General features: G+C 53.1%; 1 protein-coding gene across 1 annotated transcript; it reads right to left on the reverse strand.

Annotated features, from left to right (window-relative positions):
- Window positions 1–10,751: 10,751 nt before the first annotated feature.
- Window positions 10,752–22,917, reverse strand: hivep2a (HIVEP zinc finger 2a; the record flags this gene model as incomplete). The annotated part of the gene is made up of 7 exons (XM_084454010.1): window positions 10,752–11,256; window positions 11,341–11,642; window positions 12,820–13,832; window positions 14,809–14,910; window positions 15,723–15,898; window positions 17,367–17,518; window positions 17,812–22,917. The coding sequence occupies 7 exons, from the start codon at window positions 22,915–22,917 to the stop codon at window positions 10,752–10,754; spliced, it is 7,356 nt and encodes a 2,451-aa protein (XP_084310136.1).
- Between the last annotated feature and the right edge of the window lie 1,665 nt (window positions 22,918–24,582).

Raw genomic sequence — 24,582 nt, forward strand, 5'->3', positions numbered from 1 at the left:
CATGGAGGAGCAGAAAATGTTCTGAGACGTGGATACTCATACCTTGTGTCTGACATTAAAATAAATAAATAAAAACATACATAAATGTAAAAAAGACATGCAACATTAAAGGTTTTAAAACAGCAGCATACCTATGAAATGTGCTCAGCCATAATTACGCGTGCCACCCCTATAGCGAGCAAGCGCGGCCACCGAGTGTCCCCAGCCTTGGATGGCTCTAGCGAGTGAAGCTGGAGCAGGAAAGCCCAGTGGACAGGAACCGTCAGAGCCAGCCCTAGTCCCAGCAACCACAAACCTAACCACCTCCGTCCCCAGTATCCCAGCCCCGGCTCTTGTCCCAGCTCGCCGGGGGAAACCTCACGGGCCCCTGGCCCTCGCCTGCCCCCCCCCCCCCCCCCCCGGCTTCAGGGGTCTACCGCATCCTGTCTGCCTGTCTCCAACGGGGACCAGGCCACAGAGGGCTTGGCACACGATATTATTCCTGATTATTCCCACTGAGAGCGGACAGAAGAGGACAGGAGAGAGGGAGGGTGACGAGAGGAGGAGGGAGAGGGAGAGGAAGAGGAGAGTGACAGCGAGTGTGGGAGGAGAGGAGCGGAAGGCAGAGGGGAAGAGAGAGACAGTGGGAGGAGGAGCATGAAGGGAAAATTGGGTTTGTGGCTAGAGAGAGTGAAGGGGAGTGGAGGAGGTGTCAGTGCAGTCAAAGATATGTCTAATATGAGACGTTTGGCCATGGAAAAAATAAGTGGGAGCATTACATGCCTGGCTTTCATTGTTGCTACAGTATGTACAGTACTCTGAACTTGTTTGACTTAGAATGTGTATGAGAGCTGTACAGTGATATTAGACCTGATATAAAGTCTTTTTTTTTTTTTTTCAAAATCATGTACAAAAAAGATTCAGGGTATAAAATGTGCCGGACCCTTTGGACTTCATACACCATTCAAATGCTGCTAGAGTATTATACACTCTAGATCCACTGATATTTAATAATAATAATTCTGGACCTCGAGGGGTCTTTATCGGCCACGCGTGACACACACAACACATGTGAGTGATGGATGGGTGACACACACACATTTTAAATGGTCGCTGGTGGAATTTGCATTTATTCCATCTGCATGTATCTCATCCAAGCTGTCCTCCTCCAGGGGCAGCCAGGAGCAGTGAGCAGTCTCATCAGTGGCGCCCAGGGACCAAGTCCAAGTGCTCAGTCCAAATCCTGGTCAGGGACAGAACTGAAGAGCATTTGTTCTTCTGTATGTTTTTCTTTTTGGGTTCTTTGGGAGGGAACCCTTGTGAACACGGGGAGAACATGCGAACTCTGCACAGAACGGCCCGGGACCTTCTGTCTGTGAGGCGACAGTGCTACTACGCCACCGTGCAGCACATGAGCGATTTTGGTGTTCAGCGTCTTGCTCAGGGACACTTCGGCACACTGCCGGGAGCTGGGATCGAACCGGGGACCTTCCGATCCCCAGCCGGCTGCTCAGGGATCTTATTTACATCAATGCCCAAAAGAAGCCCTGTCTTGTCTGTTAGTTTTGCCTGGCCCCGCACAGAACTTGTGAGGAAGTGATGTCTCCCGGTTTTAAACCCTCTCTGACACATGAGTGTTTGTAAAGTACAGTACCACATACTTTCAAAGGCCAAAACAAACAGTACATTTAATATGTGCTCTTTTCCATATTAACAAAACAAAGTCACAGTATGCAGCATTGAAACAAAGGCGGCTCTGTCCAGCGTGGTTGGCTGGCATGATTCCTTCCTTGCTGTGGTTCTACAGTAGGCCTACATTCAAGCCTGTTTTTGGCTCTTGCACCAACAGATCCTGGAAGTCTCCAAATGATTCCACTAACCATCATAAACCGACCACTTAACCATTTATGAACAAGGTAAAACAACACTGCTGCTCATAGGCCGGAGGAGCCGTTATGCAACCAGAAAAAAACACATGCATCTCAATTGCTGCTTAAAGTGTTTTACAACATCTCGGGTCGGTATTTAGAGGTTTGGTTGCACGAAATTGTTCTTGGGAGTTCCATGGACAGCCACTTTGAAGCTCGGCCGTATCTCACAGAAATATGCGCCAGAATACGCTTACGGTTGCTCTGGTTGCAATTTAGGGAAATTATCGTGCACGAGAGGAGAATCTAAAGAATGATTACCAATACCGCGTTGGTCTGGCCCTCTCCAAGCCTCCTCTTCATTGTGTGCATCATTTCATTTTCTCAAAGAAGAAGGAGGATGGATGATGCCTTCTAGGGGGAATAATCCACGTTAATTGGCTAGGCTGAGACGGCCGCAGATTTATTTGAATCATCAGCAATTCTTGACAACTTGACATTCATTCACTATGTGAAGCGCTTGTTAATTACGCTCTCCCGCCGCACTCTCTGTTCCAGCGGCCCTCTCTCATTCAGATTGCGGCGGGCAGCAGGCCGGGCGGGGCCCGGAGCCAAGCGTCCGTGCTGCGCCGCTCTGACGATCGACAAGCTGTGCCTCGGTTTGACATTTTAGAGACACTGCCAGCCAACCGGGAGGAGAGAATGATGACGACAGCAACGACTAAGAATAACAAACTAGCAGGCCAGGACCATGCTGTACTCTCTCTCTCTCTCTCTCTCTCTCTCACACACACACAAACACACACACACGCACGCACGCATGCACGTATGCATGCTGCGCCCATAACTTAACAGACGTCCGTGAGATTAAAGGGGTAGTTTGGTATTTAGCATCATAAGCCCTGTTATAAGATTATTTATGATCATATACAACTGTCCATATAAAAATGTTAACTTTGCACTATTGGGATATTAGGGCTACAAGTAGGTAGTACACAAATCTCTATGGGCGTATTAAGGCCCATGCCAAAGAACACAATGTATCTCTATGGGCATATACATGCCAATAGAGATCCATTGTGTACTTAGCTGTGACACACTGAGCACTAATATCTCTGTCAACATTTGTATATGGACCGTTGTATATGAACTTTATAAGAGGGCTTATGTTGCTCAATAGCAAATTGCTCCTCTAAAACTTCGCTCTCCTCCTTCCTTTCCCTGCCCCCCATGCTCTCCCCCCTGCCCCCCATGCTCTCCCTCCTGCCCCCCATGCTCTCCCTCCTGCCCCCCATGCTCTCCCTCCTGCCCCTCCCTCAGTGGCCCTACTGTCCCACAGACGGTCTGGACAGAGGGACAGAGGGGAGAGGAGAGGAGTGACGTGACGATGAACAGATTTCTCACCATATGTCCTCTCTCGCTCTGTCTGACTGGGCACCCTCTCCCCCCCCCCCCCCCCCCCACCTTTTCATCACCGTTCCTGTTCTCTCACACCCTCCATCCACCCCCCCCCCCTCTCTCTTCCTCTCTTCCCTCCATCTCACCTCCCTCTAGACTTATCCGCTTAGACGACCAAGAGAGGACCTGCGTCGGGGAAGCAGGCTCAAGCCTGAAACAATAGTCAGAGAAATGTGTGTGTATGTGTGTGTGTGTGTGTGTGTGTGTGTGTATGTTTTGGCATCACTGAACGTTGTGGGGACCACAAGAATAGTTAAACAAGAAGTGTGGTCACTTGTGGGCACACAGGATGGTCCTCACCAGGCCCCCAGGATTCGAAATCTAAAGTGAAGACCTATTGAACCGCGCCATCTTTGAAAAAAACGCGTCACTGATACCTTTGACATGCGTAGTCAAAGGTATCAATGACGCGTTCTTGTAGTCCACAAACAGATTGCTCTCCCCGCTCTGAGTTAGCGATGAAAAGCGGCTTGCTGAATTATCTACTTTCGTCAAATATATCCGTTGGAAAACATATTTTTTATCCAGGCATATAGTTTTAACAGTATAATTGTGACTGAACATGTTTTGTTAATAGGTGCTATTCATTCTGTTTCGAGCTCGGCGGGTTAGCCGCGAACTTCAGGCCCAACGAGAGATCCCGTCTCTGGGTGGACAGCTGTTCAACTCGCCTGGGACCAGGTCCCCTGGAGCTATTTCGCTTGGCTGCACATTGACTGCGCACGTCAAAGGTATCAGTGACGCGTTTTTTTCAAAGATGGCGCGGTTCAATAGGGCTTCACTCTTTCGAGCAGTCAGTGAATGGAGTGACCCTATCCAGTTCTATTAATACATCCATGGTCCTCACAAGTTTAGGGTTAGTTTTATGGTCAAGCATTAGGGTTTAGGGGTTGGGTTACAATTAAGGTTAGGGTTAGAGGTCAGAGGTTATGTTTAGAGTTAGATTTAGGGTTAGGTTTAGTTGGTTTTCTGGGGTTTTAGGGTTAGGATTAGGGTTAGGGGTCAAAGGTTATGTTTAGAGTTACATTTAGGGTAAGGGTTAGGTATCATAGGTCCCCACTAAGATAGGAAGACAGGGCTGTGTGTGTGTGTGTGTGTGTGTGTGTGTGTGTGTGTGTGTGTGTGTGTGTGTGTGTGTGTGTGTGTGTGTGTGTGTGTGCGCTTGTGTGTGTGTGTGTGCGCGCGCGCGTGCGTATGTGTGTGGGTGTGACCTGTCACAGTAGCAGACATCAAGGTCTCTCTGCTGTCTGATTTACAGTGCTGAGCCAGCGATTAGCGTAAGTGCACGTGCGTGTGGGCGTGTGTGCTGCAGCGCGGTGGCGCAGACTGACACACGGCCTCGCGTTCCAGAACCTTCCACCTGGGGACCGAGGATAAACCAGCCTCTCTGTATGCTCACCCACGCGCCTGCATTTTTCCCAAAAGCCATCACCACAGAATTTATGTTGTGCTTCCCCGCCCCGATGTTTCCACGTAAATCTCCGTAATCGAGGCAGCTGTGATCACAATTTTAACTGGCCCTGACTACACCACAAGGCTGTCTGTAATAGGCCCCTTGCTCAAACACCTTTTTGCACGCGCCCCGGGCACACGGTGAGTTAAGGCGGAGGAGAGCCCAAACAGACACGGCGACAAGGTTGACTGCGTGACGAGAGGTGCCGCGTTCCCGGACGACGATTTACAGCTTCCGACTTTAATGCTGTGGGCTGCGACTGTGTTGACACACGTCCATGACTTCAGATTTAGCCACGCGCAGACGCTTTTGAGTTTTTGTAATTGACCTAGAAGAAATGGAAATTATGGAAAATCAGGAAAAGGCCTACTCTTGTGAAAAAAAAGAGTAAGAAATAGTAGCCTGCAGTAGAATATAATTATTGTGCCAGGTGTTTTTCAATTGCTTGTGCATGCTGCTTATTAGGCCTACATGAGTGTTGTGGGTTTGATCCCCATGGGGGACCATAACCAACAGATTGAGAATGTAGGCTACAATATGTGTTGTTGACTGAAAAAGAAACAGGAGTTAAAACCACACAGTCCCCTGTCTACATACAGGATGTCAATTGCCCTTGAAGTGTAGACTAGTGTCCAGTGGCCGGCGGTCTGAATAGTCCAGCTTGTTAGCCTGCTATCCGTCCCTAACTAACCGTTACCCTGTGGCACAGCGGTACCTATTACAGGGTGATTAACCAACTCATTCCAGCACAGCTCTCTTTGTAGGACCACACCCTGACTAATTAGCTGGAACAAATGTATCTTTCTCTCTCTATCTCTCTCTCAGATAATTACATTTGCATTTAATTTAAAAGGTCAGTTTCCCGGACCCTGATTAAGCCTGTCCTCCCGGACTAATATCCATATTCAATGTAGTCTTCTGTTGACACTCTGTTGTGCAGCCTGGATGGCAGTAAACACTTCCATTAGCCTGAACGGGACTCTGCTGTTATCTACTGCTACATCTGGAGCAGGTTATGACTCACTGTTCCCATAAAGACCATCTGGGCCTTTCCTGCAGTCCCCTCACTAGCTATCCTGCTAGGCTTATTTCTCCTGGCCAGATAGCTCCCACCAAGTCTCAGTGTATTGGGCTCAAGTCATCTTTCTACTGGCTATAGCCAGCCTGCCAGCATTCTAACTCTTTGGGCAAAATAGCTACTAGCTAACTGGCTACAGTAGCCATTCATCCAGACTCTATGGAGCTGCTGTCCAACATCATTTCAACTAGTACTGTGTCAACCAGAGCTTCATGTTTTTTTGTTTTTTTTTCCCCTCCACATTTCTTAGTCTCTAGTGTAGTACTCTGGTCGACCAACGGATGTCAGTATATCTCCATGACAGCTCTGGAACCCAGAGTTGACACAATATGGAACTATACTTCTGTACGGCACATCCCAGTTATAGTTCACATGTACAGTATCATGGGCCAGCATGCCCAGGGGTGTAGTGGTAAAAACAGAGGTGGGTAAACTCTGTAGATTGCAGAGTTTATCCCTCTTGTTTCTCCTCGCTGATTAATAAGTAAACTCAGCCTCAAGAGCCTTTAAAGAGGTGGTTAAACTTCTGGTTTAAACTTATGGTTCTAACTTCTGCTTCAACTCTTCAGTTATGTTCTGTGTCTAAAAGATCCACATAACAGTTTGACGTTGCAGGTTGCTCTTCACCCTGACTGTTTCAGGCTGTTACCCTGGGGGCAGCACCAGCTCCCTCTGTCGTCCTGTCTGGCATTCTCCCTTCAGATGCCCTCTCTGGTCAGCTCCAGGAAGTTGGAGAGAGAGAGAGAGAGAGAGAAGAGCGGAGACTCTGAGGCTACGGGTTTCAGCTAATTCCACCTCCTTTTTCCTGGCACCTATAAATGGAAATATGTTTACTCCTCCCAACAGATGCCTCCTTGAAAAACATGGGGTGCGTGTGCACTCACACATACACACACACACGCACACACGCACACACACACACACACACACACACAGAAAGCTAAGATACAGGATGCATACTCACCACTTCCTAAAAATAAGCTAGAAGTGGAGAACCCAAGGTTTTATCAGAGGACCTAATTGCAGTACTTTCTGTGGTACGGTTCATTATGGTGTTTCCTACCTACCAAATCCTGATAGGAACAAGACGTTTTACATTGAAATTGAACCAAATTAACAGCTATTTCCTAACCATACACTGAAAATACGTGATTTTTTGACATCTCGTGATTCAGGATTTCCCTTGTGTGTGTTTACGAAATAGTTTCCTGACCTGAAATGATATTCTGATTAAACGTGTTGATGCTTGCCCCTCCTATATACATTACTCACTGCTCTTTCCCAAAGCAGGATTTCACAACCCGGCCATACCCAGAGGTGTGTGGGAGACGAGATGGAAAAAATGAAAGAAGGAATGTAATTATACTAGCCTAAATACCTCACCTCTCATTAAAGCCACAATCTGGAATCTGTACATATCTGCAGCTTGCTGTAGTACAATAGTGGCATGGGCTGATTAGGTGGGCAGACACAACCCAGGTCTCTATTGGCAAAGTATACAGTATGAAGGGTTATTATTAGTTACCTTGCAGCGTTCTGTTTAACCAAATCTGACAACGCTCACAGTTCAAATCAAAGTTAAACCTACAGTGTATACCTGCAGTCCCATGGGGAATCTCTCTCTCACCGTCTTCACTAAAATGTTTAAAAGATTTTGTGGGCCGTTAGCAATCAGGGTGATCAAAAAACACGGACCGTTTCATGAGTATCAAAACAACCTAATTGTGTCAGCGAAGATGTGAACCAAATATGACAAGTGGTGGCATTCTAAATGCAGAGAGAACAGGATTGAACAGGAGAGACTAAAATTAGCAGCAGGTGACAGTATCTTTGAGGTTTCACTGCACACAAAAGTTTCCACTACTAGCAAACCTACTGTACTTTGGAGATGGGTGCAGAAGAGTTTCCTGTTGCACCTGTGTGATCGTTGGAATGCATGCCATCAGTGAGGGGATGCTGAGAGACAGCTTTGAACCCTGTGATAGTCTCAAATCTTTTCATATACGTAAATGTCCATTTCCCTGCTATCTACTGTATTGCCAACTGAGGTAACACAATAGTGATTCAGCCTAGCCCCCATCCTTGATTCATGAAAGCCTTTCCATTTCTAAGAACCCGTGTCAGAGCCGACGTTCCAAGCAAAAAACCCCAAACTGCACTGTCAGTGACGTGTTTTACATCAAAGAGCAGTGTTTGGTCCGACAATGGATGTTACTCATGTAGTTTAATTGTCAACTCATTCTTTGTTTACATTCAAATCCCCCCTCCCCCCCCCCCAAAAAAAGAAAAAAAAATGTGTGCACTATGTCTAATAAACATGTTGAATGTATTTACTACCTCATAAGTCTTTCAGATTTTCGAATGTTTAGAATGTGACATGGTTTACATAGTGAGACTTCGGAGATGCTGAGTAGCAAGGGAGGTTGCATAGAAACCTCTGGTTGGTCTAGCAACATGGGGTGGGCTTTACTTGTAACTACAAGGCAAGGTTCACACTGCAATGTGCAGTGCAGTACATGTGTGAAACGTCATTACATTGCTCGCACATCCTCATGTGCGTGCTAGAAGACACATGACACACAATGTTCGAGGACCAACTTCTGAAACTCCATTGAGTCCCTTTAAACCAGGGTCCCACAGAGAGGATAGACAGGACAGATGCTTTGGCGGCCATCTTGAAAGAGCAGCCTCTATAAGTGCGTTTGTGTTGCTACTGTAGCTAGTCCAGCTGGTCTAGCAATCATGGCTGAGCAAACAATGAAAGAGCAAACTTCAGAAAACACACAAAATGAAAACCGCCGGGAAGACGTTCAAACTAAGGCAAACATTCAAAAAATGCAAGCGAACGTCAGCAAGGACATCATACAAGCTGACATCACAGGATAAGTGATATTGTTTGAAGATGATGAGACAAGTCTAGAACATGGAAAAAGAAGTCACAGAGAACATGCATATTATCGTAGTCGTATTTATTTGAAAACAACAATCAGGTTTTTTTTCCACTTTTACTGATTCAATCAAACTGGGGTCGTACATGATATTGTATTTTTCCACTGAACATCACTAAGTTACCCTTTTTATGTAGGTTTACCTTTTTTTCCTTTTTTTCTTTCTATACAATGATTTGTGCTTTCATTCCTTAGATTTTAAAGACATGTTTAAATCTGTTAAGTGAATACCAGGGACTAATGACAAAAATGTCCAAAGAGTAAATGACATAGATCGTATACACACCATACAAAATACAGATATACACACGAGAGTGCACTGGCAGAATACTCCTATTCTCTTAGGGTTGATTACTCAGGTTCTCAAAAGCAACTGGATCCCAAATCCCAGTTCCAAAATGGATATATTCTGGGACTGAACCCACGCTGTTGGAAACTTAAGGTGCGTTTGTCCAAGTTCTCAGGGATTGTATTTGTGTCCTTCTTACAACAAGTCGTTAAAAAAAAGACGATTCAATGGACTGATGACCATGTCCCCGCGATGAACTTGTTAAATGTATAAGTGTGTGTGTGTGTGTGTTTGTGTGTGTGTGTGTGTGTGTGTGTGTGTGTGTGTGTGAAGGGCATTCAATTATTTACATTGTTTGGAATGTTCCCCACACTAACCAATAAATCAAGTACTTCAAGCAACGTGATTCACAGAAGATCAACCTATCTTTAATATTTCACTACTACTTCAGGAAGCCTTGAATGAGAAAACAGAGAGAGATGCACAGGTGCACATGTCCATTCACTTAATGCTGAGCAGATCTATGGTTTGTAAAAATAAAAAACGTAAAATAAAAATCACAACTAGTGTAGCAATGCGGCGAACAAGAGAGAACATGTACAAGCATTTAGACCTAACTACCATACCGTATGTGGGTGTCAATCTAAAACGTAAGTGCAGATATATATATATATATATATATAATATATATATTTATATATAATATATATATATAATATATTTATATATAATATATATTTATATATAATATATATATTCATATACTAGGTATATATTCTTGTAAATTTACCATTATGTATATACCTCCAAGTAAAGTGCATTCACTTAGATGTATATAAATACTTCTAACATATAAAGCCATTTTACAGTGTACATATTGTAGTTCTACTGAAGCAATAGCAAAACCCATGCTTTACATAGAAAAAGGCATCCACGACATTAAGAAAAATGTACAATTTAAGAAACATGATACAATAAATAGTATTATAGAATTGCTGCTGTACACAAAAGCCATTTAATTTCACTCATATAAAAATATGTTTTAGTGCAACCGTACATGATATTGATACTTCACATCATTCAGACTCAGGTGTCCAAAAAAGACGGGTAATTGCATTTATTACAAAGCTGATACACAAACTTGATATATTTACAATATTTTCCTGCTTAATCTGCTTATAAGAATATAAGCACCAAAGTAATGAAAAGGCACACACATCTGTCCATTAAAACGTACCAGACTAAGAGTCCATTAGCAATTTTGGTCAGGCTCATATAAGTTAACATATACTGTATGTTTATTCTCGGAAACGTTTAAATAAGAAAGAAATTGTTAAAATAGCAAACCAGAATATAAAAAGGCATGCTATACACATACACTGAACTACAGGTCATCTACTTAATTTGCTTGTTTAAAGACTGTTTAAGTTTGCAAGTGTGTGTGTGTGTGTGTGTGTGCGCGTGTGTACTGTATGTGTGTGTGTGTGTGTGTGTGTGCGTTTGTCTCTGTCTGAGTGTCTCTGAATATGCCTGTGCACATGTCCATCTGTATCCGTGTGTGTGTGTGTGTGTGCATGTCTATCTGTGCGTGTCTGTCCAGCCCTGTGTGTGTGTGTGTGTAATAGCAGGACTGATGTCTTTTCCGTTTGCACGTCTTCCCTCCCTTTGTTAACGAGGTTCACCTGCTCTGGGCGGCCTCCTTTGATAGCTCTTTGCTTCTCTTTGTGCTTGATGGCCTGTCTCCAGGGCGCTGTTGACCCGGAGGCCTCTCCTCCAGGCCAGGGCTGTAGGGGGAGGTCTGGCCCACTAAGCCCAGGCTCGGGCCCCCTCCACTGGGCTTTGATGTGGCGGGCAAGGGCGCGTCAGCACCGGAGGGATGGAGGGGCGAGGAGGCTAGGGGGCCAGTAAAGTGCTGAATCCTGGGGGGGGCTCCGCTCTCCTGGGGGGTGGGGAGGGGCGAGGGGGGGGGCAGGGGCGAGGAGGACGGGTGTCGCGGGGGGTCCGCGGAGGGGGGCTCCTCGGCGGCGATGCACAGTGAGGCGATGGCTTTGGTGCACGTCTGGATGCTCTCCTCCTGCCGCTGATGATGATGATGATGATGATGATGCTGCTTCCTGTCCCGCCCCTCGGCGCCGTCCCGGTGTGCTCGCTCCGCCGTCGTCGAAACCGGGGCGGGCGATTGGCTGGCCGGGGACGACGACGACGACGTCGTCATCATCATCCTCTCCTGCTGCTGCTGGGGCGAGTCGCGCGACGGGGAGCGCGACCCCTTGACCCCGTTGCCCTCGCTCGGGTGACAGGAGGCCTCGCTGGCGCTGGACTCCTCCGAGGTGCTCTTCTGGAGCGGGAGGCGGGACTCGCCCTGGTCGTCGGTACGGCCGTGGGCGTGGCCCGGGATGGCGTGGACCATCTGGATGCCGCCGATCGGGATCATGGGGAACGGCGACCTCACCTGCGCCTGGGAGTGGAGCGGCAGGTGGCTGAACAGACCCTGGTGAGGCGGGCTGGGCGGGGCCTGGTGAGGCGGGCTGGGGGGGTTCTGGGCGCCGTGGCTGCCCCGCCTCTGCTCCTGAGGGGAAGAGACGGAGAGACGGAGCGGGAGAGAGCATGTTAGTATGACCCCGAGCGACCTCTGAGCATGTCAGTACGACACACAACATTATCTTGGATAGAGAGAGAGAGAGAGAGAGAGAGAGAGGGAGAGAGAGAATGGACTCTGGGGGAGGTGCGTAGGAAAAATTGTCTCATATCCCCAAATATTACCACGGTGAAAATTAGACGAATGAAAAAAAAATGGCGAAAGACACCCAGCTGAAGAGTGGGCTCTGTTTCATGCTTTATTGAAACCGTGCTTGCTGGGAAGTGGCGTTTAACAAGACTCTTAAGAACAAAAACAGACGGTATTAACCAGAGAGAGAGTGAGATGAAGTGGTCGTTATATGACAGTCTTGGAACTCTCTCGTTGCCTTTACCCCCCCCCCCCTCCTTCCCCTGTTCTCCCTCTCTCTCTCTCTCTCTCTCTCTCTCTCTCTCTCTCTCTCTCTTCTCTCTCCCTCAGTGGGGTGGACTGCAGCCAGATGGCCGACAGAGAGAAGGATGGCTCTCTCCATAGCCAGCCTCCCAACACTGCCTTTCCCCAGCCTCTCTAGAGAAGACTAATTGGCCAAATATATAAATAGAAACATCCATGCAGAGAGAGAGGGAGAGAGAGAGAGAGAGAGAGAGAGAGAAACTGCAAGAGATACGCTACTTCTGGTAAGACTCCCATTGTTCTGCGTTTCACTCCAGGCATTGGAAGACACCCCCGCCCCCCCCCCCCCCCCCATGCCGTGAGGCAGTGCTGATGATAGTGCCTGCGTCAGTGAGGGGGTGCAGCTTATTATAGCGAAGTGATGAGATAGTCGGACCGAAATACTTCCTCGAATGCGCGAGGTTCGCCCGATTCCGTTAACTCAGCAGACGATGATCCCAGCGGAATCTCTTTGCGAGGGGCGAACGCCACCCGTCGGGAGCGCCCGTGCAGCTAAATGAACTGTCCCTCTAGAAGGCCTATGAGAGAGCACTCGCTTATTATGAACCAGCCTTGATCTGAGAGGCCAGTTATGACTGAATTTATCCTAGATAGCCTATCAAGCCATACTCCCCACCTGCCACTGGGGACTGGTGGTCTAACTTACACAGTACCAGTGTGTGTGTGTGTGTGTGTGTGTGTGTGTCAAGTTCAAGTGTGCGCGCACCCAGCTTACCGTCGTGTCCGCGTGCGCCGCCTGGCCCCGGCCGCGCAGTCCTGGGGTCAGCGTGTCCGCCTGCAGGTGCTGGCCCAGGCTCCAGGGGGCGCCACCGTGGTGGTGGTGGTGGTGGTGGGACCCCCGGCGGGGGGACACGGGCCGGATCATACCCCGGTGGCGTCCCCTGGGGGACAGCTCCCGGCGCCCCGCCAGCTCCCCGCCGGGCGAGACAGGCCTCCCCGTGCGCGACAGGGGAGACAGGTGACCCCTGGGCGAGAGGTCGCGCCGGGGCGAGAGGTCGCGCCGGAAGGCCAAGTCTCTCTTGGGGGAGACGTGTCTGAGCGGCGAGGCGTCGCGCCTGGGGGAGAGGCGACCGCCGCCGCGGGGGGAGAGGTCCCTCCTGGGGGAGAGGTACCTGCGGGAGGAGGAGCAGGAGGAGGAGGAGGCGGGGGAGGGCTCGTGGAGCGGGGAGGAGTCGAGGCCAGGCGAGGAGAGGCGAGAGGAGGGGGAGAGGTCGAAGGACGAGGAGCTGTGGTCGGGCGACAGCAGGCCGAAGTCCTCCTCCATGGAGCTGGGCACGTCGAGGCGGCTCCCGTAGGCCTCGCCCAGCGCCCCCTGGAGAAGGCGCTGGTACTGCGCCATCTGGCCCTGGGCGCCGCCACCGCGCTCGCCGTGCGCCGACAGCGACGTGATCTGGATGCTCGGCAGCGCGGCGAAGTAGCCGAACAGCGGCGGCGCCGCCTTGGGGGTGTGGCCGAGCAGCTCGGCGGGGGCGGGGTGGGCGGGGCCGCCGTGGGAGGCGGCCGCAGAGGTGATGGACATGGAGGGCAGCGCGTAGGGCTGCGGGCTGGTGCTGCGCGAGCGCGTCTTGGGGGTGGAGTCTCCGTCATACTCGTCGTCGTCCTCGTCCTCGTCGTCGATCTCGTCCCCGTCCTCCTCCCCCCCGTCCGAGTCGTCCGCGTCTGAGAACTGGTGCTGTGACATGATGCCCGCCATCTTCCCAGAATCCCTCTGGCACTCCTCAAGGTTGTCTGGAAGAGAAGCATCACCGTGGGTGAACATTCCATCATAACAAGAGGCTATGAAAATAAACAGGAGAGCGCATTACCGTACAATCGTGATGGAAGATCCCATCGTAAAAACAAACCGGTGAAAGGCACCAGTGCAACCGTTGATCCCCGCAAAGATACCCTAGTGCTGAGCTCGACCGAACCTTCATATAGTAAGTTGCACACATTGGCGATTCACAGTAGCCTGACTGTTCATAAGTCACATAAACAGCGTGGGAGAGCCCAGACTCAGGACATGGAAGAGAAAACAGCGCTCATTTCCATCTTGTCTCAAACAGATCTGTTACAGTGGCTGCACTTTATTTCTATTGGAGAGAACGGACTGTCTCTCTCTCTCTCTCTCTCTCTCTCTCTCTCTCTCTCTCTCTCTCTCTCTTTCACTTTCTCTCTCTCTCTCTCTCTCTCTCTCTCTCCGCCTGGGGGATAGGCTACTGTGGAACGAAGGGTCCAGCCAACCGGCCAACCGACCAACCAACCATCCAACCAACCAGGGAAGTTTTAAAAGCTGTGTGCTCTAGATGTTAGTGATTGGACAGTCCATGGAGCCTGGCAAAGAGAGAGCTATGAGTTCTGCTGTTCATTATAATAATGGTCTGGTCCTGTCAGAACCACAGCCGAGAAGCTTACTGGGCCCACGGTGCTGGCTCCTAAGCTCAACAAGATGCTGGCTCCTCTCTTGTGTAGCAGAGGAAGTTTGGAACCAAGTTCAAGTGACGAGGTAACCGTTTCTGAGAAAGTCTAAAACGAAAAGTCGCTCGCAGACGATGAGGATGTCTACTTGGTCTAACTGGACACATACAATAGGGGCCCGATGAGCAGAAGACCCGGGGTTTGATCCGCCAGCGTTAACCGCCTCCTCTATATCATCATCGTCATCGTCATCAACAACAACAAAAACAACAACAACAAAAACGGCAGTGTGTAGTGCGATGCCTACCGCCGTCCTCTGCGTCCAGCTCCTCCACGGATGAGACGGACACGCCCAGTTCTAGGCACTTCTTCATGTGGGCCTTGGACTTCATGTGCTTAGTCAGGTTCCCTGTGAGACAGAGGTTACGGGCATTAGAGAGGCTTACTGCACACATCAGCACCAGCTGAGACAGAGGAGGAGGAGGAGGAGGAGGAGGAGGAAGTCTGACTGCTCACTTCATCAACACATGACCCAGGACAAGGAGATGAGGCTTGACTCACTGCTCCTAATGCAAACCAGACAGACAGAGAGACAGAGGGACGCACAGACTAACCTGACTCGCCAGATGGTTTGTTCCACACAACCATCTGGGAAAGCTTAGTTGGAAACCGTTTGGGAAAGGGCAGGCATTCTCAAGAAATACTTGGCAGGTGATTGGACGAACCATCTATAACCGTCTATCATAGGCTAACGGTCGTGTCGCACGCTGCCGTCACACCTAAACCACGCCTGCGGCTGGCAGCAGTTCCTCCTCATAGGACGCCGATTGGCCCGAGTACAAACGCATTTATGTTGAACCTGGCCAGACCGGTGTGCGGAGAGAAACACAATGTGAACTCGCAAGATCTGGGCCGTCTCTCACGAGACAGCCAGACATCCAGACAGAGAGACAGACGGACAGAACATTTAGGCAGATTGGCCCGCGGACAAATAAACAAAAAGAAGGTGAAGAGATAGACCGGGCCAACCGAGGTCTGCGTTTCTACTTTCAACCGATCTCTTCTTTCAACGTGATCGCCGGCAGCGTTTGAACTCCTCCAGTCGGACGCGTTGAGAGAGACGGGCGCTCATTAGCATAAGTGCGGTCGGCGTAGACGGGACGGACGAGGGGGGAGGGAGGGCGGACGAGGGGGGGGGAGGATGAGACACCGGACACCCACCTTTGGTCTTGAAAGCGAAGTTGCAGAACTTGCAGACGTAGGGCCTGACATCGGTGTGCGTCCGGATGTGTTTCTTCAACATGCTGGGCTTCTTGCAGCGGATGCCGCACTCCTCGCAGATGTATTTCCCCCTGCCCCGGCCGCGCACGTAGACGTAGTCCTCGTTGGACTTGTACCTGCAGACAAAACAAACACACCCGATCCCCCCTCCTGCATGACTGGTGGGTATCGGAGCACTCGGGAGCCGGCGTACCGGGAGGCTAATATCACACACTTCAAACAGAACACTTTGCACATAGAGAGTTTGCTTTTGACTGCTCAGAGAAAAACGGTTCCTGGGCCAATTTCAACTACGGATGACTCTGAGACATTTAGACAGCTGGATACGGTTAGGATAGAGTTTTCTTCTTTCACTGCACATGGTCATATCATGAAAAAGATATCATTTCCAGAAACGTGAAAATGTCATATGATTGGCAAAATAAATGTGAAAATGCATTCATGTCTGCAGCCCGTAAGTGAAAAAGAGAACAGCTAGAAAAGCTATTATATGCTTCTCTCTGCGCTATTGCTTTTGAGTGTCTGTCTGTTGTTGACATTATTCTGAGTCTGTCTCTACAATATGTTTTCATTATGCACACAATTCGTCCTCTGGGGACAATAAAGTTTTATTCAATTGTGACCCAACAGCCTGCAGCAGCTCTTGAGCTGAGCTTGTCTCTTCTGTATATTCTCATAAGAGGCCTGCAATGCCTTTCAGCCAATTGGAAAAATACCATCTGAAAACGTTATTCTAACACACAAGTGGCTCTAATGACAAATCCCTAATATGTCAGAGGAAAACACCCATGAGTTCATAAAACGATAAAGTTGCAATTATCAAGTCTTGCTTCACTTTTATTCACCACGCCGATGGTTTAAGCATTCCCACAGAACCCAAATAAGTGGTTTTAATACAGACTGCATTAATTCCAAATTAACTCAACATCACAACATACTGTTCATACTCTGCTCTCTTCGACAAGATTTTCCAACAGCGGTAAACTATTTTCAGGACAACCAGAGGTTCTTCTCAAGCTGACTGTATTGTGCCGATCAGAAAAAGTGCCTTTAGTCATTCTGCATTCTCTGTTAACTAAGGCATCACAGGAGTGGAACTTAGTGCCGGGACACATCAGAGAACTTAGTAGCTACAGTACCGCTCCTTCAGTGAGCAATTTAAATCATGGCTTTTTAACAACCAGACATGTGTACACTGAATGTCCAATGTTGCTTGTTTGTCCTGCCCTTTGTGTATGCTTTGTCTTGTCAGTTCCTGCATGCAGTCTCAGTATTGTTTTTAGAGTCATTCTGTTTTTCAACCTCTGTAATGTATTATAAATGTACTGTATTTTATGCTTTTCTTACAGGTTGCCTTTTAAATATCTGGCCAGGGACAGCAGATGGAAACTAGCCATTTGGGCTAAATCTGGCTCATACTGTATATAGTATTGTACTATGGATTTATGTACATTGTCCCTTCACAAATAAATAAATACAAAATACAAATACAAACATACTCAGTGCAATAGGACATCTCGCTCTAGAATAAGCCACCACATTGATACCAGAAGGCCTCTGGGGTTGTTGACCATCTTGACTCACCCTCCTTCGAAGATCTTGATGCGCGTGGGCTCGGCCTGCTTGGAGGGCGCCTCCTTCTCCCCGTGCTCCTCCTTGCTCCTCTCGCGGGGAACCTGACTCTTCACTTTCTTCCCAAACTTGCTCACATCCAGCTGCATGAGCTCTGGCTTGATCTGGGATGCACACATACACGCGCGCACACGCACACACGCAAACAGACCAGGGAGAAAATGGTTTAACCAATGAAAAGTAAACATTGACAAAACATTAAATCTGAGACTTAAACACTTTAATTCGAGCAGTTCGAACACACTCTCTCCCTCTCTCTCTCTCTCTCTCTCTCTCTCTCTCTCTATCTCTCTCTCTCTCTCTCTCCGTCTGTCTCAATCTCTGTCTCATTTTTACTCTTCGTCTCAGCATAAGCGACAGAATGGGACGGCGTTTTCGAAGCGCGCGTTTCGTTTACCTGTTCGATCCTCTGCTTCCAGGCCAGGGAGGACACCAGCTTCACCGCCCCCGGCTGGCCCATGGCCGCCACGGTGTAGGTCTCCATGTGCGTCCGCTGCTTGGAGCGGAGCAGCGCTAGCGATGCCTTCGTGCTGAGGCTCAGAGGGTTGGGGTTGTAGGAGCTCACGCACCACGAGCCGTAGACGGACGTCGAGGGTGTGGTCTGGCCGTCGTTGGGCTTGGTGTAGTTGAGGAAGCACCAGGACACGCTGGTGGTGGTCCGCAGGCTCGGGAAGCGGAACAGCTGCTGTACCTCGGCCAGGTCCGTGATGAGGAGTGTGCCCTCCCCCGCCGCCGCGTTCTGATTGGCCGCCAGCTGCACTAGCATGTTGACGGGGATCTCGTTCGCCGCCGGGGCGTGTTTGGACGAGTCGAGGAGGGCGGGGGAGGCGTCCAAGGAGGAGACCATGGACCGGGGGCTGCCGCCGCTAGCGTCGGCCTCGGGGGAGGCGGAGCCGTCCTCGTCGACGTCCAGGTCCTCCGGCGAGCTGGCCCGGCCCTCCGCCTCCCTGCGGCCCCCAGCGGGGGGGTCCGTGACGATCTGCAGCGGGGGGGTGAAGCTGTCTGCCGGGGGGACGTCGGGTAGGTGCGGGGCGCTGGAGCGGACGGGGACCTTGGTGGACAGGGGGGCGGCGCCGGAGGAGGGGAAGTCGGCCGGCGGCAGCGGCGGGGAGGAGGACATCCTCTCCTGGTCGTCCTCCGCCGAGGCCTCGCTCTTCAGCGGGGGCCGCCTCCTCCTCGCCTCCTTGGACGCGCTGAGCTCCACGGCACCCAGCTCCTTGACGATCTGGCCGTACATCCGCTCCTCCTTCACCCGCTTCTGCTGCTTGGTCTCGATGAAGAGCTCCAGGCTGCTGGCGGGGGACAGCATGCGCTTGCTGCTGCCCAGGCCGGACGAGGCGTCCGTGGTGGAGATGGTGCCCGACGTCAGGGAGAGCGGGATCCCCGTGTTCAGCCGGCCCGGCGGCAGCGGAGGCTCCAGCACCTTCCACGGCGGGTACCTCGGTGTCGCCCCCTCCGGCTGGCCCAGGATCTGCGCCAGGTTGAAGGCCGCCCCGTATTTGGAGGAGGAACCCCCGCCGCCGCCGGGTGGGAACGAACCGGATTCTGAGCAGTGGGTGGCTAGGATCTGAGAAACGTTGGTGTACATGACAGTTCCGTAGGATGGCACGTGGGTCTGGATCCGGACCGGGACCCGCAGGCAGGACAGGGCGGCCTGGGCGCCCGCGTTCTGGGTGGCGAAGACTGGCGGGACCTGCTGGAGCAGCAGGGTGCTGGTGGTGGTGAGGGACACCTGGCACTGGAGCGGGCCGAAGTGCTGGGGCGAGGCCCTGGGGGAGAAGGGGTAGCTGCCGGCGCCAGCGCCGCTGTTGGCATCGGCCTTGGCGTCGCACTGCTCCTGGATCTGCTGCAGGGAGGAGGGGTGGAGGCCGTGGGGTTTCGGCTGGAGCGGGTGGGGTAGGCTCGGCTGCCGGGCGAGGAGTTGCTTGTGCAGCTGGTGGGTTTGGAAGGCCAGGTGCTGCTTGTGCCTCTGGGTGGACTCCGGGTGCCAGAACAGGCCGGGCTGCATGGGGAGGAAGGGTAGCGATGACAACCCCCCCTGGAGGGACTGGTACTGCATGGCCTCCTGGGCCGCGACCTCGTGACCCAGGTGCTCGCGCTCGGCCGACCCCTGGCCCGGCAGGCGGGGGGGCCTCTGGTAGAGATGCGGCTCGTCCTGCTGGCTGTCCTCGCTGGTGCTGTGGTGCAGCAGAGGGTGGTGGAGGGGGCCCAACCCAGACTGGCCCAGCCTCTTCAACCGGGCCGCCTCGCCGGCAGGGGGGCCGGGCCAAGCCGGATGGGGGGCTACGATCTCCGGATGCTCTTGCTTGACGGTCACCTCGACCCCGCCCACCTCTTGGACGGCGGTCTCCGGGTAGACGCTCAGGGAGGCCTGCCTCACCAGGTACCCCCGTCGCCTTTCCTTCATGGCGGACGCGCTGCAGTAGACCTCCCCCTGCCGCGAGGTGGCCGAGAGGCTGCCGTAGTCGAAGGACTTGCTGCGCGTCTCGGGCTCCTCGGCGGGGAGGGCGCACGGCGCCTGCTCAGACGATGACCGCCGCATCTCCCTCTGTTGGTGGTGGCCGGGGATGGCAAGCGAGTTGCTGCCGGGCACGGTCAGGAACTCGGACTGGCGCGCCAGCTCGTCCTGCCGGGTGGGCGAGGTCGACTTCAGGCCGTCGTCGCGCTCGAATGACACGGAGAAGCTGGACGAGTGCGACAGGTTGCTCTCCTGACTGGGGCTGCGCGACAGGCTGGTGCAGGTGGACTCGAAGCTGGACTCGCCGGACGAGTGCTCGAGGTCGGCCAGGCGCAGGCGCTTCTTCTTGGGCGGGAGCTTCTCGGCGGGCAGCTGGGAGAGGGTCTCGCTGCGCTGGGGCCACTGGAACTCCTCCACCACGTGCTTCTCCGGCTCCTTGGCCGCGGGGGCGTCGGGCTCCCTCTCGGGCTTGTCGGGCTCCTCGGTCACCCGGATCTCAGGCACTTGGATGTTGGGCTGTCGCACCAGCTTGTGGGGGATGTGGTAGGGCTGGCCAGGGGAGGAGGTGACGGCGGCTGTGTTGGCGGCGGTGGCCAGCTCACCGTCGCTCTGCTGCTGCTCCATGCTCTCGGACCTCAGCAGGGACTCGGGACTCTGGACCGGGTCCTCGATGTTCTCCGTGTCCGACTGCTCCGAGTACTGGCTGTGGGGGGGCTTGTCCTGCTGGTAGGCCGGGTGCTCGAACGACTCTGACTTCTCGAAGGAGTTCGGCCGGCTGAAGGAGTTGGTGTGCTGGATCACAGAGATGACGTTACCAGCTGCCTTCCTCTCCGAGTCTGGGACTAAAACGATGTCCTCTGAACACATGCTGGCGCAAGTGTCGAAGCTATCTGATTGGCTGTGCGCGCTATACACGGATCCCTTCCCAGTGGGAGTGGCCCTGGAGCTGTCCTGGCTACCCTGTTTACAATCATAGTCCCCCAGCATCTCCACGGAGCCGCTGCAGCTGCTGTCGCAATGGCCGGGGCTGTCCTCCTCGTCGCCAACGCTCTTCTCCTTCCTGCGCTTGCGCGTGGCGATCTCCGTCATGCCCACCTTCGTACCGTAGGGGCCGTAGGCCGGGTGCTCCGGCACGCCCGGGCTGCGCTCCCCCGGCTTCAGCGCCGCCGCCGCCGCGGAGGCCCCGGGCGGCGCGCTCTTCGGAACGTGCCCGTACGCCTCCGGCGGCTCCCCGTGGCCCTCAAGGGCCGGGTGCTCGAAGGCCGCCTGCCGCCGGAGCCGCCGGCCGGCACCCGGGTAGAAGACGTCATCGGACGTCATCGTCTCATCGAAGGAGTGGCTGCCGCGGATGCCCTGCGGCACGCTGAGGTTGGCGGGGGACGACGTCGGCATGGAGTTGCTCCTGATGAGGGGGCCCGAGTCGCCGGGGGCCTCCAGCAGCCCGGTGTTGCTCTGGCAGGGGCCTGTAGGGTACTGCTTGGGGTCGACGCCCGCCAGCAGCTGTCCGTCCCCGCCCGCGCGCTCCCCTTTGAGAAAGACGTGGTCCTCGGATATCTTGCCCATGCCCTCCGGGAGGGCGCCGGCTTTGCCCGGGCCGACCAGCCCGGGCTCCTGTCCCGGCGCGGCCATGCCCACCGTGACAGACTGCCTGGACCTGGAGTTGGGGCGGTAGTACCAGGTCCGCCCGAACATGATCTCCTCGTACGACTTGGCGTTGGTGTTGGGCGGGCTGACCTGCTGCTCGGCGCTCTCCGAACGCGAGAAGTACCCGGAGTCGGTGCTGCCCTTGCTGTGCGGGCTGACGACGTTGAGCGACTGCTCCGACGAGTCCTGGCTCTGGCCCTTCTTCTCTGTCAGCCGCAGCGCCAGGCGCTGCTTGATGGTGGGGGAGTCGTCGGCGCCGGCGCCGGCGCCAGCGCCGCCGCGTCCCACCTGGGAGCTGATGTGTGCCCCCTTGATGTCGGAGAAGGGGGGGCAGTCCATCCCCGTGGAGGGGAGCCCCGGCTTGGGGACGATCAGGATAGGCACTTTCATGGACATCATGGCCAGCTCCTCTGCCGAGTCGGCGTACGCCGGCTCCCCTTTCTCCGCCGGGCCCTTGTCCAACTCGAAGGAGATCTGCGGCGGCGGGCTCCCCTTGTCCAGGAGCATGGACGCCTCCACCTCCTCGTCCGTGTCCGTGCTCTGCTCGCCGTCCGAGTGCGCCTCGGCCTCACCCAGCGACGACGCCTGGTCGGGGTCGCTGCCGCGCCCGGCCGCCAGCTCCGAGAAGGGCACCAGGCCGGCCTTGATGGCGTGGGCGTGGGACTTCCTGTGCTTGTAGAGGTTGCTCTTGGTCTTGAAGGAGAAGCCGCACGGCACGCAGGGGTAGGGCCTCTCGCCGGTATGCGAGCGGATGTGCTTCTTCAGGACGCTGGGTTTGGCGCAGGCGCGGCCGCAGTAGTGGCAGATGTACTTCCCGGGCTTCTTGGGCTTCTGCTCCTTCTTGTAGCCCTCCTCCGGGAGCTCCGGGCCCGACTGGGAGTACTGGCCGAAGGAGCTGGGTAGACTGGGGGACTTCTGGCGGGGGAAGCCCCCGCCGTGAGGGCGGGAGTGCCCGGGGTAGAGTTCCTCCGAGGGCAGCTGGCCGGCGAAGGGCCAGGCGTGGGGCTCCAGGCCCGGCTGGGGCTTGGCCCCCGAGAGGAAGCGCTCCTGCATGGGCTGCTGGGGGTAGGGCTGTTCCAGCTGGTAGGCGTATCCCCGGGGGAAACCCTGGGCCTGGTGCTGGGCCTGGTGCTGGGCGTACTGGCTGTCTTGAGCCGACTGACCCATGGCGGAGGAGAGCAGCTTCCCACAACCGCCGCCGCCATACTTCTGCGCCAGGCCGCCGGTGGCGCCGCATGGCAAGCTCTCGCGGTGCGAGTGCCGCTTGGCGTCAGGGTCGGCGAAAGTGCTTCGCTTGGAGCCCGCGGACGAGGGTTCGGACACCCACCTTCTCTGGAGAGGGGCCTTCTCCCGCCCCTCCGGCACGCCCTTCTGGCCGGCGGCGGACTCACGGGGCTCCATGATCCTCTATACTGGGTGGGCGGGGGGTCGGGGAGGGGGGGGGCGGGGTCTCGTTGCGGCGTAGGCTATTAGAAGTCCGAGCTGCGGCCGGTAGGCATGTCAGGCGCTGTCGCAGCTGGGGTAGTCAGACGCAGGGTCCTGCCATGGTCGGCGCCGGCGCCGCTGGGATGCTGTTCCACGCTGGAGGGACGACGATCCTCTGAGGTACGCATCAGAAATCTTCCTCTCGGTCAGTCATCCTGTAAACGCGTCACCGTCAGGCCCCGTCCGTCCTGTTCGACCGATGGATCCAGGTCGTTGAGTGACCTGGAGGAAAACGTGAGAGGAGAGAGAGGAAGTGTCACTACAAGTTTCACAAAGTCTAGGCTTCAGGCTAAAAAACAACCGCACTATGTTGACACCCACTTCTCAAAAAAAGTGCTTGAATTCCTTCTTTGTACAGCTTCTACTGAGGTCTCTGTGTCTTCAACAATGACCTGCGGACAGGAGAGAGTGAGAGAGAGAGAGAGAATTTAGATGAGATTCAGAAAACACTTCATAACATCACAGCCTTCAAACGACATCTCAATGTTGCGTTGTTTCCATGAGTCGACAACAGACAACGGTCGCATACGTTCCCAGCGTCGGATCCCTGTCCATCTGCCTCCACTGGTCATCATCTAGCCCCGTTTAGCTCCACATGACCCGAGAGCAGCACAAGGAGCACAGTTGTGAGCTAGATTTAAATTGAGATACTGTGTACTGGGTGCACTTCAGAGTGCAGTTGGTGTTCGTACCTCCCCCTCACACCGGCGGTGAGTCATCAGTGACAGCTCTGCCCACGCAGTTCCTAAAAAGACACAACGGGGGGTAAATATAGCCGGGGAGTGACGTCACACCCCGTGTGTGTGAGTGGGCGTCCAAAGGCCACGTAGTAAAGAAACTTAAGTATGCAGGGCACTTTCCGCCTGCGACGTTTCACTTTCTATACGTACCCGCACTGCAGCGGGGCAGACAGAGCAGCTATAGCTACAGCTCTGTCTACGGGAGCCTTACCAAAACATTGAGCGTTCGTGACCGGACCAGAACCCGAACACAGAACCAACACTGTCTCCGTCTGACGTGCTCGAATTGCACTCGGCCTCCGCTGCCGCGTTTCCTGCTTAGAGTTGTTTTTTCCCTTCTAGTCTCCTAGTCTCTGATTGCGACACACACACACACACACACAAGGCCTCTGTGCTGACAGGGGCAAGGTAGGAGAAAAAAAAAAGAAGCTGTGTGTGTGTGACGCTGAAGTCTTGGGGCCCAACGGGAGAGCTAAAAATAGCCCTGTCAGAAAACCGCATGTATTTATAGCATCTGAAACAGTACCGTGGGTCCGGTTTTGTTTTCATATTCTTCTATGGTATTACACCGGAGGAATGTGGGACAACACCAGGGATCCAATATGCACAGCCCGGGGTTTAGAACCCGAGACTAGCAGAGAGTGAGTTACACTAATATTTGATTATATATTTTACAGTTCAATATTACATTCCATAGATAAAAGATATACATACTCTGATTCTCACTTCTACTTCCTGTAGCGGTGAACTAAAGATCCCCAAGCGGAATGTTATTGGTCAGAAAATAAGTTGTTGTGTGGCGAGGAAGAGGAGGTGGTCAAAGCGCGACGTTAACAGAGGT

The sequence above is a fragment of the Borostomias antarcticus genome, assembly GCF_949987555.1.
Source record: "Borostomias antarcticus genome assembly, chromosome: 19".
In the NCBI taxonomy this organism is placed as follows: domain Eukaryota; kingdom Metazoa; phylum Chordata; class Actinopteri; order Stomiiformes; family Stomiidae; genus Borostomias; species Borostomias antarcticus.